The sequence below is a fragment of the Physeter macrocephalus genome, chromosome 6 (genome assembly GCF_002837175.3).
Source record: "Physeter macrocephalus isolate SW-GA chromosome 6, ASM283717v5, whole genome shotgun sequence".
In the NCBI taxonomy this organism is placed as follows: Eukaryota; Metazoa; Chordata; class Mammalia; order Artiodactyla; family Physeteridae; genus Physeter; species Physeter macrocephalus.
This window is the reverse complement of record NC_041219.1, coordinates 69,802,346-69,820,978: the sequence shown is the minus strand read 5'-3', so window position 1 is coordinate 69,820,978 and position 18,633 is coordinate 69,802,346. Positions and strand designations below refer to the sequence as shown.

General features: G+C 44.8%; 1 protein-coding gene across 1 annotated transcript in view; it reads left to right on the top strand.

The window, feature by feature from the left end:
* The first annotated feature begins 7,169 nt into the window (after nt 1-7,169).
* Nucleotides 7,170-18,633, top strand: part of ST8SIA1 (ST8 alpha-N-acetyl-neuraminide alpha-2,8-sialyltransferase 1) — a 166,324-nt gene continuing 154,860 nt past the window's right edge. The window contains exon 1 of the mRNA XM_024129335.3: nt 7,170-7,474. Coding sequence (XP_023985103.1) covers nt 7,239-7,474 — 236 coding nt within the window. The 5' untranslated portion in view covers nt 7,170-7,238. The remainder of the gene's footprint in view (nt 7,475-18,633) is intronic.

The following is an 18,633-nucleotide window of genomic DNA, read 5'->3' as shown; positions in this document are numbered from 1 at the left end:
TTGTCCATTTTATTGGCATAGTAGTATTGGCTTTTAGTGGTCTCTTAGGATGCTTTGTATCTGTGGTGTCTGTTGTATCTTCTCCGGTTTTCATTTCTAATTTTATTGATTTGAGCCCTCTCCCTCTTTTTCTTGATGAGTCTGGCTAATTGTTTATCAATATTTTTTATCTTCTGAAAGAACCAGCTTTTACTTTTATTGATGTTTGCTCTTGTTTCTATTTCATTTATTTCTGCTCTGATCTTTATAATTTCTTTCCTTCTGCTAACTTTGGGTTTTGTTTGTTCTTCTTTCTCTAGTTCCTTTAGGTGTAAGGTTAGATTGTTTATTTGAGATTTTTCTTGTTTCTTGAGGTAGGCTTGTATTGCTATAAACTTCCCTCTTGGAACTACTTTTGCTGCATTCCATAGGTTATGGATCATTGTGTTTTGTTGTCATTTATCTTTAGGTATTTTTTGATTTCCTCTTTGATTCCTTCAGTGGTCTCTTGGTTATTTAGTAATGTAATGTTTATCCTCCATGTGTTTGTGTTTTTTACATTTGTTTCCCTGTAATTGATTGCTAATCTCACAGCATTGTGGTCAGAAAAGATGCTTGAGAAGATTTCATTTTCTTAAATTTACTGAGGCTTGATTTGTGACACAAGATGTGATCTATCCTGTAGAATGTTCTGTGCACACTGGAGTATATCTTCTTCTTGGATTGATCCCTTGATCATTATGTAGTGTCCTTCCTTGTCTCTTGTAACATTCTTTATTTTAAAGTCTACTTTATATGGTACGTGTGTTTTTACTCCAGCTTTCTTCTGATTTCCATTTGCGTGGAATATCTTTTTCTATCAACTCACTTTCAGTCTGTATTTGTCCCTAGGTCTTAAGTGGGTCTCTCGGAGACAGTATATATATGGGTCTTGTTTTTATATCCATTCAGCGAGCCTGTGTCTTTTGGTTGGAGCATTTAATCCATTCATGTTTAAGGTAATTATTGATATGTATGTTCCTATTACCATTTTCTTAATTGTTTTGGGTTTATTTTTGTAGGTCCTTTTCTTCTCTTGTGTTTCCCACTTAGAGAAGTTCCTTTAGCATTTGTTGTAGGCTGGTTTGGTGGTGCTGAATTTTCTTAGCTTTTGCTTGTCTGTAAAGCTTTTGATTTCTCCATCGAATCTGAATGAGATCCTTGCCGGGTAGAGTAATCTTGGTTGTAGGTTCTTCCCTTTCATCACTTTAAGTATATCATGCCACTCCCTTCTGGCTTGTAGAGTTTCTGCTGAGAAATCAGTTGTTAACCTTATGGGAGTTCCCTTGTATGTTATTTGTCATTTTTCCCTTGCTGCTTTCAATAATTTTTCTTTGTGTTTAATTTTTGCCAATTTGATTACTATGTGTCTCAGTGTGTTCCTCCTTGGGTTTATCCTGTATGGGACTCTCTGCCCTTCCTGGACTTGGGTGGCTATTTCCTTTCGCATGTTAGGGAAGTTTTAGGCTATAATCTCTTCATATATTTTCTCGGGTCCTTTCTCTCTCTCTTCTCCTTCTGGTACCCCTATAATGTGAATGTTGTTGTTTTACCCAGAGGTCTCTTAAGCTGTCTTCATTTCTTTTCATTTTTCTTTCTTTTTTCTGTTCTGCAGCAGTGAATTCTATTGTTCTGTCTTCCAGGTCACTTATCCGTTCTTCTGTCTCAGTTATTCTGTTATTGATTCCTTCTAGTGTATTTTTCATTTCAGTTATTGTATTGTTCATCTCTGTTTGTTTGTTCTTTAATTCTAGGTCTTTGTTAAACATTTCTTGCTCTTCTTGATCTTTGCCTCCATTCTTTTTCTGAGGTCCTGGGATCATCTTCACTATCATTATTCTGAATTATTTTTCTGGAAGGTTGCCTATCTCCACTTCATTTAGGTTTTTTTTGGTGTTTTATCTTGTTCCTTCATCTGGTACATGGTCCTCTGCCATTTCATCTGTCTTTCTGTGAATGTTGTTTTTGTTTCACAGGCTGCAGGACTGTAGTTCTTCTTGCTTCTGCTGTCTGCCCTCTGGTGGATGAGGCTATCTAAGAGGCTTGTGCAAGTTTCCTGATGGGAGGGATGGGTGGCGGGTAATGCTGGGTGTTGCTCTGGTGGGCAGAGCTCAGTAAAACTTTAATCCGCTTGTCTGCTGATGGGTGGGGCTGAATTCCCTCCCTGTTGGTTGTTTGGCCTGAGGCGACCCAACACTGGAGCCTACCTGGGCTCTTTGGTGGGGCTAATGGCGGACTCTGGGAGGGCTCACGTCAAGGAGTACGTCCCAGAACTTCTGCTGCCAGTGTCCTTGTCCCCATGGTGAGCCACAGCCACCCCCTGCAGGTAGGTCTGGTTCCATCTCCTATGGGGTCACTGCTCCTTCCCCTGGGTCCCGATGTGCACACTACTTTGTGTGTGCCCTCCAAGAGTGGAGTCTCCGTTTCCCCCTGTCCTGTTAAAGTCCTGAAGTCAAATCCAGCTAGCCTTCAAAGTCTGATTCTCTAGGAATTCCTCCTCCCATTTCCGGACCCCCAGGTTGGGAAGCTTGATGTGGGTCTCAGAACCTTCACTCCAGTGGGTGGACTTCTCTGGTATGTGTTCTCCAGTTTGTGAGTCACCCAGCAGTTATGGGATTTGATTTTATTGTGTTAGCACCCCTCCTACCATCTCACTGTGGCTTCTTCTTTGTCTTTGGATGTGGGGTATCTTCTGTGGTGAGTTCCAGTGTCTTTCTGTCATTGATTGTTCAGCAGTTAGTTGTGATTGCAGCACTCTTGCAAGAGCGAGTGAGAGCCCGTCCTTCTACTCCGCGATGTTGAACCAATCTCCTCATTATAATTTTTATTCAAGATACCTTATGTTTTCTGCATTATTCTTTCCCTGTCTGGGTGTTGTTTTTTTTTTTTTTTTTCTTTGCTTTCGTGTTGAAGACTCTTCAAATGTCTGGGATCCTTGACTCCCCACTCTTATTTAAGACTGAGGCTTAACAAAGAGGCCAGTGGGTCTGTGTGAGTAGAACTTATCACTGATGGGCTTCATCATAGGGTGTGAGGCAGGGATATGGCTGTTTGGATGGAGATGTCCTGCATATATCACAATCTGTAGGTTTTCTCCTTTGTGTTGGTCAGTCTCTCTAGGGAGGTAATCTCATATGTTAAGCCAGGCTAGAGGATAACACTGTTCCTAGAGATATCACTGTTCCTTCTAAAGAGTTTCAAACAAACCTCTTATTTTCTTTCATCCATCACCTCCATCTTCAGAGGTACCAGATCTTCTAAATTCTGAGCCTTTCAAAAGCTCCATGGTGCAAATTAGCTTGATTCTTGTTGGCTTCAATTTATACTCCCCCATCCTGTGCGAGTGCACGCACACACACACGCACAAACACACAATATCACTTGAAGGCCCAGGGGTTTCTCCATTCTGATAAATCAGTTATCACTCTTCAATTACTTACCTGCTTGTGCACTTTTTGACGTAATTTGCCTGCTTATGCATGCTTTCCTTTCCTCTTGTTCTTTTGAGTTTATGCCTCTTTTATTGCTTTACTGTCCTTTAAGTGGGGTCATAGGAGGGAGTGGAGAGAAGCAAATGCATTTATTCAGATAATCTATATTCAGACTCTTTCTCATTTTACAACCCTATTTGCTTTAGTATTGTAACTGGTTGTGAAAAGGGCATGGTTTTTGCTTTCATCTCTCAATTCCAAGTCATTCTGACAACAGGCATTTGAGAGGAGACTGAAAGAAAGGATGATATTTTTGAATTTCGTAATCTCAACTCATTGACAATTCTCTTTAGTCTTCTAATGAGAAACTTCTACATGACTATTAATATTTGTCTACACACTGTTAGCATCCAAGCTAGCTTGTAAATTGCGTGTGACCCATTCACTATGATCATCTTCCTGCATCTTGGTTTCTCTCAACTTTTCAGTGTGAGGGGCTCCTTTTCCTTTCTTCTCCAAAGCTTCAGTTCTGTGGTGGCTTCATCTCTTAGATGAGCTTTCACCACAACTCTGATGTCACAAAAACTCTGCCCATCGAATTTACTTATGGTAGCAAGTAGTTTTGCACATCATGTTGACTGGTCTGGTAAAAGACATTTATAGAGCAAACCCTGCTTGTGTACTCAGATGCAGAACTATAAAACAATACCTAAACTACATACTAAAAGTCGTATAAACCAGAGAGCTAAATATCAGGTAAAATATTTTATTTTAAACATTAAACATGGGGGTTTATACATTTCCTTAGCAGTGCTGCCTGAGCAACAGCCCAACTAAATTTGAGACGCTCAAATTCTCAAGCAAACAACCAAGCAACAATTGTTTGTTGAGTACGTATGTACTCTAGCCTGAGATTGTACCTGGAGGAATATGAAAAAAACATAAAATATTGTTCCTGCTCTTCCCCCAGACATGGAGGCATGTCATGTGGAGTCCTCCTTTGGATCAAAAGCACAGGCTCGTCTTTTGACATATGAGACCAAATACTCTTACTGCCCCGTTGCTGAGGCAAAGCTACATGTAAAAAATGCTAGCAACATAACACTACACATGTAAACGTTTAATCATCTGTCAGAGCCAGCAAATACTATAGACATTCAGATCAGGAGGTCAAAGGGAATAGAAGCAGAAACCAGAAACATTTACTGAGTTCCTACCTACGAAGCCTATGTTTTAGGTGGTCTGGGAACACATGGAGGGAGAAATTCCTAGCCACTTGGTCTGGCCTTGAATCATGTGCTGGATTTGTATGGAGGGAGAAAAAAGGTATCTCATGAAAGAAGAACGTGGACCACAAAACACAGTGACAAAAGTGATGCCTGTGTGACTTGGAAGGGGAAGGGCAATGGTCTGACTGGATTCAGTGTTCATGCTCCAGAGAAGCAAGGAATGAATTTGGATTGTAGGGTAGGGCAGGAGTCAACAAGGGTAAGAGAATCTTAGTTTTCAGAAGAAGGAAAAACAGCACATTGCATCACAGAAATCCCTTGGTTTAAGGCACAACTTTGCTGCATTTTTTTCAATGACATTAAATGGGGAAACATTTATATAACCCCTTCCTAACTGCAATATTTTTGGTTGTTGTCTTATTTATTTGTATCTCTTGGACTGGGACAGGAGTACCCCTTGGACTAGGGGAAGAAAAGAGAAATTAGTTTGTGCTCTATTTAAATGACTGGAACAAAGGAGGCAGATGATTTATCCACAGTCTGGCAACTATGGGAAAGATTTCCCTGGCCCCTTGCACCCCTTCCCCACCCCCCCCGCCCCCAACAATCCTCTTCCAAGAACAGAAGAGGGTGGGTTGGGTACTTTGCAGGACTACTTTGCAGGTAATCATTATTTCAAAGAATCTCAATTAAGCTCCACTGTGTAGGATGTAACTTTGGGATTTTACGCTTCTCATCTCTCCTGATTCACCTAAGTAGGAGGGATTCCTAGGGCATGCTTGCAGGCCGGAGGGCAGTGGGCCGTTCTTCTAAGAGGGAGGAATGAGACTTTGGTGGTCTTTTTTGGCAAATAACTTTCCATCAACTTCTTAAGTCCCATCTCTCAGTGGAGAACGATGCACCAGGCCACGTAAAACTCAGTGTAGGTCCGAGGGACGCTGCAGCTTGGTCGGCTGAGCAACTGAAGTTATGGCCCTAAATTTTGGTTTCGTGACGACGAAGGCGACCTGGTTAGTAGGCTGCTGGATTTCTTTGTCCCTGCACACATCATGCTTGACGAGACGCTTAAGCAAATAGACTAGGCAACCGCTAGGAGGTAGCCGAGCTATTCGCCGGCCGCCGGGGTAGCAGAAATGGCTAACTGTGTGTCCCTGGGCTCGGCCGGTCCAGACGGGTGGCTCTTTTCCAAGGTCGGGGTTGCGATAAGCTGGTCGGTGGAGAGAGAAGGACGTCGAAGAACAAACGGCCCTTGCATCTAAAAGGCAGAGGAGGCGACAGCGCCTCCAAGGCATTGTCACGTCCCGAGGTCTGTTTGCCGGGCCACCAGCTGCCTGCACATCTGGACGCAGCAGCGCCTTTCCCTGCAGGGCGGAGGCGAGGCGGAGGACCCCGGTGTGCACGCACCTCTTCGTGCGCGCGCGTGCGGGCCCGCGAGCGTGTGTGCCCGTGTCTGTCTGCGTGTGTGCCCGCGAGCGCGCGCGCGCACGGGTGTCGCTGGAGCCGCGGCTCCGGGACCGGGGAATGGGGGTGGGGGCCCAGGAAGGAATCAATCTCCGCCGGCCTCCTCGCGCCTCACTGCGGGTTAATAACCAACCAGTTAGAGAGAGCCGAGGGTGACGGCGGCAGGGTGACAGCCCCGGCACGCCGGCTGCGTGTCGGAGGGTCAGGCTTTCAGCCAGTCTCGGCCACACTCAGGGATTTGTGTATATTCATTTTTGGGGAGGGTTATTATCGTTATTGTATTGTTTGCCTCTGTCTCCGGGGGACCAGGGCGGGAGAGAGGGGCGCGCTCTCCAGCCGAGCGTCGCGCATCTGAACGGGTCGAAGGAGGCAATTTCGCGGGTGGGGGAGGGAGGGGAGACCTTGATTTCCACCAATCCCCGGGCGTTTGTCTGCGAAGTCCCGGGCGCCGCGGAAGGCTGCGGCGCGCCGCTGAATTAACTGATGAAAGCGAGTTCTTTTCTTCTCCGGGAGGGGTGGGAAGCAGGGGTCCTGGCGGGGGAGGCGGAGAAGCCCGGGGCGGGCTAGCGGTCCCGGGCCGCCGTGGAAATTTCCAAGGACTTGGCGCGGCGCGGGGAGCGCGTCTGGGGGGTGCCCGGCAGCGCAGTAGCGCGGGAGGCGGGGAGAGGCGGCGAAGGGCGCAGGAGCATCGCTCAGAAGGGGACGCCGCGGACCAGATGTCTGCGAGGGAGCCGAGACTCTCCGCGGCCGCACGCCGAGGGCGACGGTAACGCTGCAGAACCGGCGGGAGCGACTCGCCGCCGCCGCTCCCCGCGCTCTCGGAGACGCCGGCGCCCGCCTTCTTCAGGGGGAGCGACCATGGCCGTAGCTCGTGACTTGCTCCCGGGGCACTTCCCCTAGAAAGAAAAAGTTGCATTGGAAAAAATCCTTGCGCTGACCTTTGGGGCTGTGGGCGCCGAAGGAGCGTGCGTGCGAGCACGAAAGCGAAAGGTGTGTGTGCATGGGGGGCCGGCGGTGGGGGCACCCTCCGCTGCCACTGCGCCTAGCCTAGTGCTGAGGCTCCGGCCCTCGACCGCCACCCTGGGACCCGGGGGCTGCGATGAGCCCCTGCGGGCGGGCCCGGCGACACACGTCCAGAGGGGCCATGGCCGTCCTGGCGTGGAAGTTCCCGCGGACCCGGCTGCCCGTGGGAGCCAGTGCCCTCTGCGTCGTGGTCCTCTGTTGGCTCTACATCTTCCCCGTCTACCGACTGCCCAACGAGAAAGAGATTGTGCAGGGGGTGCTGCAACAGGGCACGGCGTGGAGGAGGAACCAGACGGCGGCCCGAGTCTTCAGGTACTCCTGCTCTCGCGGCTCCACCCAGCTCGTGTCCTTTCCTCCCGGGACGCCGAGGACAGGGTCACCGGCGAGGACCGCCGTGCAGAGGCCCTTTCATCCCGTCCTTCTTGTCCTATTCCCTTTCTTTGTCGTTCCCAACCTGGAGACATTAGTCAGGGGCCCTTCCCCAGCCCTTTACCCCGGGAGATGTGCAGACACCTGCTCTGGCCGTGAAAAGTCTGTACGCATTTCTTCCCAAGAAGAATCTAGGCTAACTTTGTCCCTTGAACTTAATGAGAATTTATCTCGGGCTCTGCGGACATTCGAAGCTGTAGAGAACTAGAAGCAGGTACCAGGCGTCTTCCTGGGGTTTGGTGCGTGGTTGGTAACCTAAGTCACTAATGAGGGAGTCACGGGCAGTGAAAACGTGGACATACAGCCTGGCTCCGGCTGCTTTGTGCAGTAGGCCCATAAGAAACACGAGGCACTTACTGATGCCCTACTAAAGAGCCGGGGACTGAGGGATTTTTACTGGAGTTTCACCGACTTTCTAATAACAGATATTAATACCCCATCTTACCAACCACAAACCGAATCTTCAGAGAAATTACTTCCCCAAGGTCATGTACCTTTGCAGGGTCGGAGCTGGGATTTTGGTCACATAAAGCTCTAAAGCTTCCAGCTCTTTTGCTTGGCTTACTGTGGATGCCTTCTGGAGGCTGGGAGATGTACTTTAGGTGGGGACTTGAGATCAGAAAACAAACAAAAAAACCAAAACCAGGTTGGAAATCAACCTCTGAGCATCGCTCAGAGGTTGTAGTTTCCCTTTTTTTCTGGTAATTTCAGTTTAAGGGTCTAAAGATGAGTTCTTGGCAGCAGGGGTTGTGCGGTAAGATTGGAGGCGAGGCAAAGCTAATTCCGCTTCTTCTCTGCCTTCCTGGTCGTGCTGAAGGGGCACCCTGGTGCTTCTCCCACTGTCAGGAGCCCCTTTCACCTTCAGTCCCTTCAGCTGAAGATGCTGCGGTTGGCTCTTCCTGCGATGGTTGTGGTCTGGAGGTGCAGAGGTGGTACGGAGTGCTTTCCTTTGCTCTGCATAGGATCTTTCCAAGCCGTATATGGCCAGGTGAGAGCCAACTTCACTGCTGTTAGTTACAAATGTTCAGAAATATCTGAAATTAAAAAAACAAACTTTTAAAACATATGGTTTCCTTCCCTTTCTCAGGCCTGCTCCTGGAAAGGTCAAAGAGATAATAGCCAAACCTTGCAGGGAAAGGCAGCTGAATTCGCCTTTAAACTGCGAGGGAAGACGTTCATTCTGTCTCTCTGTTTAGAATTCTGCTATCATTAAGTTTAAAAATAACCCCACTCCACATAAAAGTATATAAGAGCTAATTTTCTCTTGCCTTCATGGTATTGATTGTTCTACTCAAAAGGCATAGCGTGCAGCCATTCTTTTCTCTAGAGACAGAAGGCACTTTCATTGCAAGTAATATAAGGTAGTGAGTTAAGAGCTTCCCATTGGTTTGCAATGAAAGAGCCCATTTTTTTTTTTTTTTTATAGGAGGAGCAATAATGAAGCTCTTTTAGAGAACAGATTTCTTTTGGAGGACATAATTGAGTGGAAAATGCTTCACATTCTGAGAAGCCCAGGCTGGTTGTTTCTGAGACACACGTGCCTCTTGCTGTCTATAGCCTGGGGGTAATCTTCAGTGTGCTTGGCTGGCATTTGGTCTAGTCTCTCTGTGCAGAGAAATACTTATAAAAATCCCAAAACTGCCTAAACACATACCCCTCAAAGTTAGTGTCCATAAGACTGTGTAAGCAGCACCATTGTGCATGGAAAAGAGTTTGGGCTTTGGAGGAGAATCCTGAATTTTTAGACTGACCGTGCCATGACCAGGGAAACAGCAGAGGATCTTTGGCAAGTTACTCTGTCTCTCTGAGTCTGAGTTTCCTTATGTATAGATAGAGATAGTAGCATCTACCTTGCAGGGTTGGTGTAAAGTTTAAATAAAAAAACTGATGCCAAGTGTCTGGCACATATAACTAGTCAGTGGTGTCATTCTATTTGTTAGACAGTGTAAATGATAAGTTATATACGTTACAACTTTAATAAGGACATTTGGCCAGGCCATAGGAATTTGGAATGTTTCACTTGCCAAATTTGCAGCGAATCATTAGTGGTTCAAATTCGCCCGTCCGCACGCCTCCCCACTGAAGCTAATGAGCAGGGACGAGGATTTTAAAAGATAGTCAAAGTATCGTGGTTTGTTAAGTCAAAAATTTTTTTTTACTCTGCGTGTTTAATTGTTTTTTAACATCTGGATTGTTAGTATGTGGGTAACAGAGTATGATTGTTAACTATTAGGTCAGCCAGAGGCCTTTACTGTGTTAAGGAGACACAACTTTGGCAAACAGGTATTTGTGTTTGCCAGTCTGAAATAGCTTCTGCACAACTACAAACACACATACATAAATGTACAATATGCACTTACATGTGGGGATGTAGACACATTTATCCATAAACCACGGAATGATGTATGTATATGTATAAATATATGTATATTCATATATACATACATACAGATAATTGCAGCCAGCCGGTCAACCCATATTGAATGAGTGACTACAATGCACCAGGTATGAGTTAGGCCCTGGGGGATAGCAGTAAACAGGATGCATGGACTGCTTCCTCTGAGACAGCTTACCTCCTCCTAGGGCGCGACTGACCAAAACCTATGAGTAAGGAAATGTGATGGTTTAAAGTCTTGTAAAATCCTGTGAGGACAAAAGAAAGTGTTTCACTAGGTTTATAAGCATCAGAATTTCAGACTCCGTTTTGCCCTCAGTGCTTCCATTTACTTTTGTGATTTTCTTCTTCTCCAAGCTTAGAACTTAAGTGCTGACTTCTCAGCGGGGAATTTTGACATATTGCTTGGGGGGGGTGGGGGATGGGCAGCAAGAAAGGAACAAAGCTGCAAGAGTTTTGCTAAATAGGAAGTTTCCCTATCACCCACATAGTCTAAGAAAGATAAAGAAGTAAATTCACCCTATCATAGAAACTTAAAGTTATTACAAAGCTCTTGCTGCTTCTGACTGAGTAGTCAAGTAGTGCAAGGAAATGCCAATCCAAGGTGGCATTTGTCTCTTCCGTCGGGTCCTTCCCCATTTTGGTTGTTTCTCGGAAATAAACTCCTGTTCACAGTTTATGGGCAAGGCACCTGACATAGTAGCAACAACAACAAAACCAGCAAATTATTAGGCTCTTGTTATGTGCATGGCACTATGCTAAGTGTTTTAAATGTACTGTCTGATTTAATTCTTCTAAGAACATTGTATGGGTACCTTGTTATCCGCGTTTACAAAGATGACTATGCCCTGGTCCCTGTGACAGGTGTATATGTATGTAATCAACTAACCACCTGGCACTAGGGCCATTAAAGAGAGGCAGCATAACAGTGAAAAACTTAGGAACTGGGGAACTGTCAGTACATGGTTGGAGTTCCCTTTCTAGTTGTATGACCACTGGCAAGTTCGACTCCCAGAGCTTCACCCTCCCCATTTTACAAATGGGGTTTGTAATCATTTTTTACAGGTTTATAGTGAAAATCATATGGTAGCGTACAGATAGCATTTAAAAGGATGCTTGCTTCGTACCTCTGCTTAATACGTGGCCCTTAAACAATTGAACCACAAACAAAGGGCTGGGGAGGTTCATAGAACGTGGCAGTTGATTCTGGGGGAAGGAGGGAAGTTGGAGAGGAGGTGGTATTTGTACTCAGCCTTGAAGGATGGTAAGATGGCGGAGTGGTGAGAGGGGAGTGCAAAGGATGTTCCAGGCAGACAGGACAGCAACAGCCAAGATGGGGAGGTGGGCAAGTGTCTGGTGTGCTTCCTGTGTAGAAAGTTCTTAAGCCTCCCACAGCGAGCACAGCGGTAAGCAGACTGGGAGGCAGGTCACCAGCTCTGAATGGGCTTAAGGTGCAGCTCATGAGAAATGAACAGACATCCAGTATCCAAGGGCACTGGCCATGTGCCGACAGCAGCGGAGGTGGCACATCACTGTTCCTGGTGGATCTGGGGAAAGGGGATAACACCAGAGTGCTGTGAGCATCCTGTCTGTTCACTGGCTGGGGGCCATCAGTCTAAGTCGTCCTGTTCCTCTTTCCCTTTCTAAATTCTGAACGAAAAACACTCCTCTAAGCAGTTCTAGCTTTATGTAGCTTCCTTTCTGTCCCTATTTTAAATCTGTGGTTACCAGAAGCATCGGGTGTTTCCACAGCTGCCCTGGTGGCTGCAGAAGGGCACTGGGGGGTGGTGGTGATGGGATGGGAGGGGGGTGCAGCCATCTGTGTATATGGGATGTAAGTTTTATGTTTGTTAAGTGGGGGAATTTGTGGAATTCACTGTAAAAGTAGTTTAGGAAAAAGCTGGTTTAATGTGGTGCTTACGAAAATAAGCTGCCATTATGCTGCAGATTTACACATGTGAAAAAACTCCATCAGCAATAATGCAATAACAAAAGTAAGTCATTAACATTGCTTGGACTCATGAAATGTACCAGGTCCAGTTCTTAGTGCTTGTATTAGTTAAGTTTGTTCCCATAGCTATTTTATAAAGTAGGTATTTGTTATGTTCTTTGTCTTACGGTTGAGGAAATGGAGGTTCAGAGAGAACCACTAACAAAGTGATTAGGTTGAGTTTCCACCCACAGCTGTTAGACTCTAAGCCTTAATGCTCATTCCCTGATAATCTCGGGGAAATGAGGCATTGCTGATGTCTCTTATGATCTGGCCATGGTTACTTTTCCGCCATCATCTTTCATCAGTGTTCCTCCTTATGCTTTAGTCGTATTGGTGAAAGTTATATTCCCTGCAATAAGCCAGGCCGTGCTGGCTTTGCTTGCGCCGTTCCCTCCGCCTGGAATGCTTTTCCTTCAAGGCCACAGGGCCCGCCCTTCACGGGGTCAATTCTTACTCATCTCTCCACAGTGCGTTGCAGTGGTTAAGAACAAAGATTCCAAAGTTAGCTGTCCTCAAACCCTGCTGCCACTATTTGTTGTGTTCTGGAGCAAATCAGACTTCATTTCCTCATATGTAGAACGTGGCTTCTTATAGGAGTGCTGTGAGCATTAGAATAGGTAATACGTTGAAAATGCTGAGAACTGTTTCTGGCACATAGAGTCGGCCCTCCGCATCCGTGGTTTCCGCATCCGCGGATTCAACCAGCCTAGGATGGAAATTCGAGATCCACAGTTGGTTGACTCCTCGGAGGCAGAACCCACGGAGATGGAGGGCATCCTTTACTAGCCATTTTATATAAGGGACTTGAGCATCCGGGAATTTGGGTATCTGTGCGGGGTGGGAGGGTGGGGAGATGGGGTGGAGTCCTGCAACCATTCCCTCACGGATACTGAGGGCCAAGTGTAATTAGTGCTTAATCCGCATTAGCTTTCCTCAAGGCAGCTTTCCTTCCTTCCTCCCCAGGATGTGTTAGAAATCTCCTCCTTCAGAGAGAAAAAAAAAAAAAAAGCCTTGTGCATATTATTGCATTTTTTTCATCGATCCAAAATATCTACTACTGTATCTACCACTAGTATCGTAAAAGGGGCTGGAACCATAACGGTGAACTTAACAAAACCCTTACTTTCTTGAAATTTATAGGCTGACGAGGGGAGACATAATAAACAGGTAAATACAGAAATCGCTGGTAATGACAGGTGCATTTCTCAAGCTGTGTTAAAAGTACCGGTTTACTTGTCTGCCTTTTATGCCGACTCATTCATATTTGCATTCCTGGATCTGAGCGGTGGTTCCTGGCACACTCATTTTTGTTGAGTTACTGCGTGACTGAACATTTTAGAATGGAGTGGGACCAGTTAGCCAGTCAGCCAGCAAGGATTTATCGAGGTCCAGCACTCTGCTTGGCTGTTCGGGGACCGAAGGAGTAAATGGCATCTTCTCAAAGAGCTCCTACTCTAGAACAGAGTTTCCTCACCTCAGCACCACTGACATCCGGGGCCGGATAATTCTTTGTTGAGGAGGGTTGTCCTGTACATTGTAGAATATTCAGCAACACCCGCGGCCTCTGTCCACTGACCATCCACGGAATGAAACAACCGTATATGTCCCCAGATATATCTCCCGGGGGGCCAAGTGGCTGCTGGTTGAGAATCACTGCTTTAGAGAAACAAAATCAGTCCAGTTGACAGGATTTAAAACACCCAGAAAATATCATGCAATTAACAGCTACATTTGGAAATGACAAACTGTAAATGCTTTGATGACTGGAAGAGGAGTGAATGAATTTACTTTGATAGATGGCCAGGTCTTGGTTCTAGGGAAGGGTAGGGAGAGGGGATGCATTTGGGGAGATTTATGATAAGCTTCTGTTGAAAGCTTGTGTGTGAGCTGATCAGTGCCCCCCGCCCCCAGGCCTTGGCAAGAGGAGCCCATGCTTTGTGTCCTGTGTTTTAGGGGTGAGCTCACCTTGCTCCTCCTCTGGTCTCCCCGCTTCTCAATCAGGCAAGGCTCAGTGGGGCCTTTGTAGACCCTGGAATTCCCAGCCCAGATGACTCAAGCCCACCCCGTAGCCTGCCTGCCTTTATGTAGTGTTTCCCCCGTTCCTCATCCTGGGGGTGGCTCGTCCCACTGCTGTGTGCACTCCTAGGCCCAAGGGTTGGCCAAGGAACAGCTCTCTGTGAGAATGGGAGGCTGTGAGAGGAAACTGGATATGGGATTGGGGGGATTTCACATGTACACATGGGGAGGGGTGGCTCTTTCTGTGTTGCCACGTTCCAGTACCAAACTTGCTGGAGTTTGAGAAGCCTCAATTTGAATCTGGCATTCCGGATTGTTATACAGGTATATTTGTCCAGGGAAAAGGATAGGAGAAGAGAACATATATTTTATCTGTTTGTTAATTTGCACTTTTGTCTTCTGCCTTGCAAGTAGGGTTTTTTTTGTTTGTTTTTTTGTTTTTGCAATGTGGGAGGCTATTTGTCTTCATTTCGTAGAGGAGTGTTTAGGCAGCTGGTTGGATCAACTGAATAATTATATATGTTAGTGTAGAGTATGGCCAGTTTGTCTTTTGACAAAGTTCTGTTAGGAAGCCAGAGCTGTTATAGCAAACTAAAAACATGCTGAATCAGGAGACACGAGCTCCCCACTGTGGGGATAGGTACCGCCCTCAGTGTCCAGCGTCCACTTTGGGGAGGTGAAACCTGTGGTCGTATTGATTGAAGACGCGGTTTGAATACACTCATACAAAGGAAGTGGAGTCCAGGATTTGTTACTTACAGATCCCAGAAGCAAGGGGGCACAGTGAGCTTGGGGAGGGGCAGCCCCCCGTCCCAGGCCAGGAGCTCAAGAATGTGAGACGGAAAGCAAGGTAACAAACACCTATTACTTATAAGGTGGTTGGGGCAGAGGTGTGGAACTTTTTGTTGGCTTAACTCTAAGTGGTTATTTTAAAAGGTGCCTGGGGAAAGGCAAAGAGGGAACTTAGGGCGGGCATCCTAAACGCGAGTCCTCATCAAAATGTCCAGACTCTGAGTGTGAGCAGTGTTACCGTACTGTAAAATGCCTAGGCAGCAACTCAGTAAAACAAGCATTTTTCTCAAAGCTTGTTTTTCTCGTCATAGTTGTGAATCATTTCGGAAGTGACGCTGACGGTGTGTCATTAATGCAGTCCCTTATGATGAAGTTGATAGATTTCTAGTCAAATACTTTCTAGCTTTTCATTCTATTTTGGCTCTTTTGGGAGCTCTGTGACCTTGGGCAAGCTGCTTAACCTCTCTGTTCCTTTGTTTTGTCATCTGAAACGTGGTATAATATGCCAACTCACTTCCTAGGTTTATGTTGATAATTAAGGGAGGTGATCCGTGTGCAAGCCATAGTCATCCTCAAGCTGGCTTGGTGAGATGACAGGATGACTGTTCCCACCTAGGAAGAGCCCGGACTTCAGGGCCCCATAGAATCAGGTTTTAATACTGGTTCTGTCATTTATTAACTTGGTGACCTTGAAAAATTTACCTGGCTTTTCTGAGCCTTAGCTATGGGTGGCACTTCTTACCTTGGGAGGATTAGGTGCTGAATAATTGCTAATAATTGCTAATTATTAAGCCATATTAAGCCATAATGATGAGAAAAGCTGCTTCCTGGGACACATCCCAGGAAGCATGCCTATTATTGCACTTTTAGTAATGGAATGTATGACAATGAAATGTGACCTTATGACACACTTCTTCCTCCACAGTGTTAGGACTAAGGTTGCTGTAAAATGGCCAGCAGAATTTTAAGGAAGAGAGCAGACCCCAGTCATAAATCACCCATTCATTCATTCGTTCAATCATTCATTTATCTACATTCAGTAAATGCCTCTTGTGTCCCAGTTAGGTGCTGGGATACAGTGATGAAAGTTAGACATGGTTCATGATTTTATAGAACTTATTGTCGAGACTAGTGTCATAGTTAAGTCAGTAAGAAACTGAGTACTGTGTTCCGAGGGTGAGAGTTTGTTTTAGATAATCATGCTGAGTTTCGAAGCAACCGATTTTCCCCCTTTCTGTTGGCCCGTCTTCTAGGAATGGCACTGCGTGAGAGGGAAGCTGCCAAAGCCATAAGAGCTGTGCCACTCCTTTAATTAGGTGCCAGAAGGAAGCTGAAATGAATTCAGAGTTACATGGTCTCCATTATTCAGGGCCTTGAGTAACAGACTACAAACCAGAGATTTATTTCCAAGTGAGTGTAATGAGAAAGGGCTTGTTTTGAACAAAAAGTACTTGTTTCAATTATTGATAAAACAAATATGTACATGATTTTATGTCCCTCCCGCTTATTTAAAAAATTTATGGTGTTTATTATTTGTCTGATTTTGGAAGTAATAGATACCTATTATAGGAAAATTTTAAATGTAGGAAAAAGGAGAAAAAAAAAAATCACTCATAATTCCGTTCCTCAGAAGTGCTCATTGTAACTGTTTCTTTTTGTGTATTTGTTTGCATGTGTATTATTACTAAATTTTATGTATTTTGTATATTTGGTTTTATATCCTTTTTAATCATTCAACATTATAGCTTTAACATTTTCTCATATAATTAATTTTTAACTTACAAGCTTGTGATAAAATAGATTTATGATTTTCATTTTGGAAAAAGATTATTTACCATGAGTTTCTTTTTTAAAAAAAATGTTACCACATTGGAAAAAATTACTTTCTTCAAAAGGATCCTTACAAAGGATATTGAAAAGATATGTTGGCCAAAAGGTTCATTCGTTTTTTTCCATAAGATGGCTCTAGTAGCACTCGGTTGTCTTTAACTTCATTCAAAACAATTTGTTAGATTGTATATGACAGCTGTCATATCAGTGTGCATTTAAAAAAAGACTCATAAAAACTGGTGAAATTTTGTGTAGCCATTTTAATATTGAAGATGGAAGAAAAAAAGCAACATTTTCGGCATATTATGCTTTATTATTTCAAGAAAGGTAAAAATCCAACCGAAACGCAAAAAAAGATTTGTGCAATGTATGGAGAAGGTGCTGTGACTGATTGAACGTGTCGAAAGTGGTTTGTGGGGTTTCGTGCTGGAGATTTCTCCCTGGACGATGCTCCACGATCGGGTAGACCAGTTGAAGTTGATAGTGATCAAATCGAGACGTTAATTGAGAGCAGTCAACATTATACCACATGGGAGATAGCCGGCATACTCAAAATATCCAGATCAAGCGTTGAAAATCATTTGCACCAGCTTGGTTATGTTCATTGCTTTGATGTTTGGGTTCCACGTAAGCAAAAGAAACCTTCTTGACCGTATTTCTGCCTGCGATTCTCTACTTAAATGCAATGAAAACATTCCGTTTTTAAAACATATTGTGATGGGCAATGAAAAATGGATGCCGTACAGTAATCTGAAAGGGAAGAAATCGTGGGGCAAGAGATATGAACCACCACCAACCACACCTAAGGCCGGTTTTCATCCAAAGAAGGTGGTGACGTGTATATGGTAGGATTGGAATGGAGTCCTCTATTATGAGCTCCTTCCGGAAAACCAAATGATTCATTCCAACAAGCACTGCTTCCAATTAGACCAACTGAAAGCAGCACTCCGTGAAAAGCGTCCAGAATTAGTCAACAGAAAACGCATAATCTTCCATCAGGATAACGCAAAACCTCATGTTTCTTTGATGACCAGGCAAAAACCGTTACAGCTTGGCTGGGAAGTTCTGATTCACCGACTGTATTCACCAGACGTTGCACCTTCGGATTTCCGTTTATTTCAGTCTTTACAAAATTCCCTTAATGGAACAAATTTCAATTCCCTGGAAGATTGTAAAAGGCACCTGGGACAGTTCTTTGCTCAAAAAGATAAAAAGTTTTGGGAAGATGGAATTATGAAGTTGCCTAAAAAATGGCAGAAGGTAGTGGAACAAAAGGGGGAATACATTGTTCAATAAAGTTCTTGGTGAAAATGAAAAATGTGTCTTTTATTTTTACTTAAAAACCGAAGGCACTTTTTGGCCAACCCAATATTTGGTAAATACTGAATATGAGAAATCAAAGAGCTTCTTTAAAGAGCTCTTCTTTCTTAAAGTTGGCATTTAATATAAGACCAATACTGTTTTCATTTGTAAAAGTGACTGACATTTATTCACCCAGAGAGAAACATTGCTAATTTTTTTTTTTTTTTTTTTTTTTTTGCGGTACGTGGACCTCTCACCACCGTGGCCTCTCCCTTTGCGGAGCACAGGCTCCAGACGCGCAGGCTCAGCGGCCGTGGCTCACGGGCCCAGCCGCTCCGCGGCATGTGGGAATCCTCCCGGACCGGGGCACGAACCCGTGTCCCCTGCATTGGCAGGCGGACTCTCAACCACTGCGCCACCAGGGAAGCCCATTGCTAATATTTTGGTATATATTCTTCCAGACCATTCAGTGCCTCTGTGTGTGTATATAATGAATTTGACAGTACGTCGTGAATATTTTTGTAGTAACAGTATATGTAGATCTACATCATCGCTTCTTTTTTTTAACATTATTGGAGTATAATTGCTTTACAATGGTGTGTTAGTTTCTGCTTTATAACAAAGTGAATCAGTTATACATATACATATATCCCCATATCTCTTCCCGTTTGCATCTCCCTCCCTCCCACCCTCCCTATCCCACCCCTCTAGGTG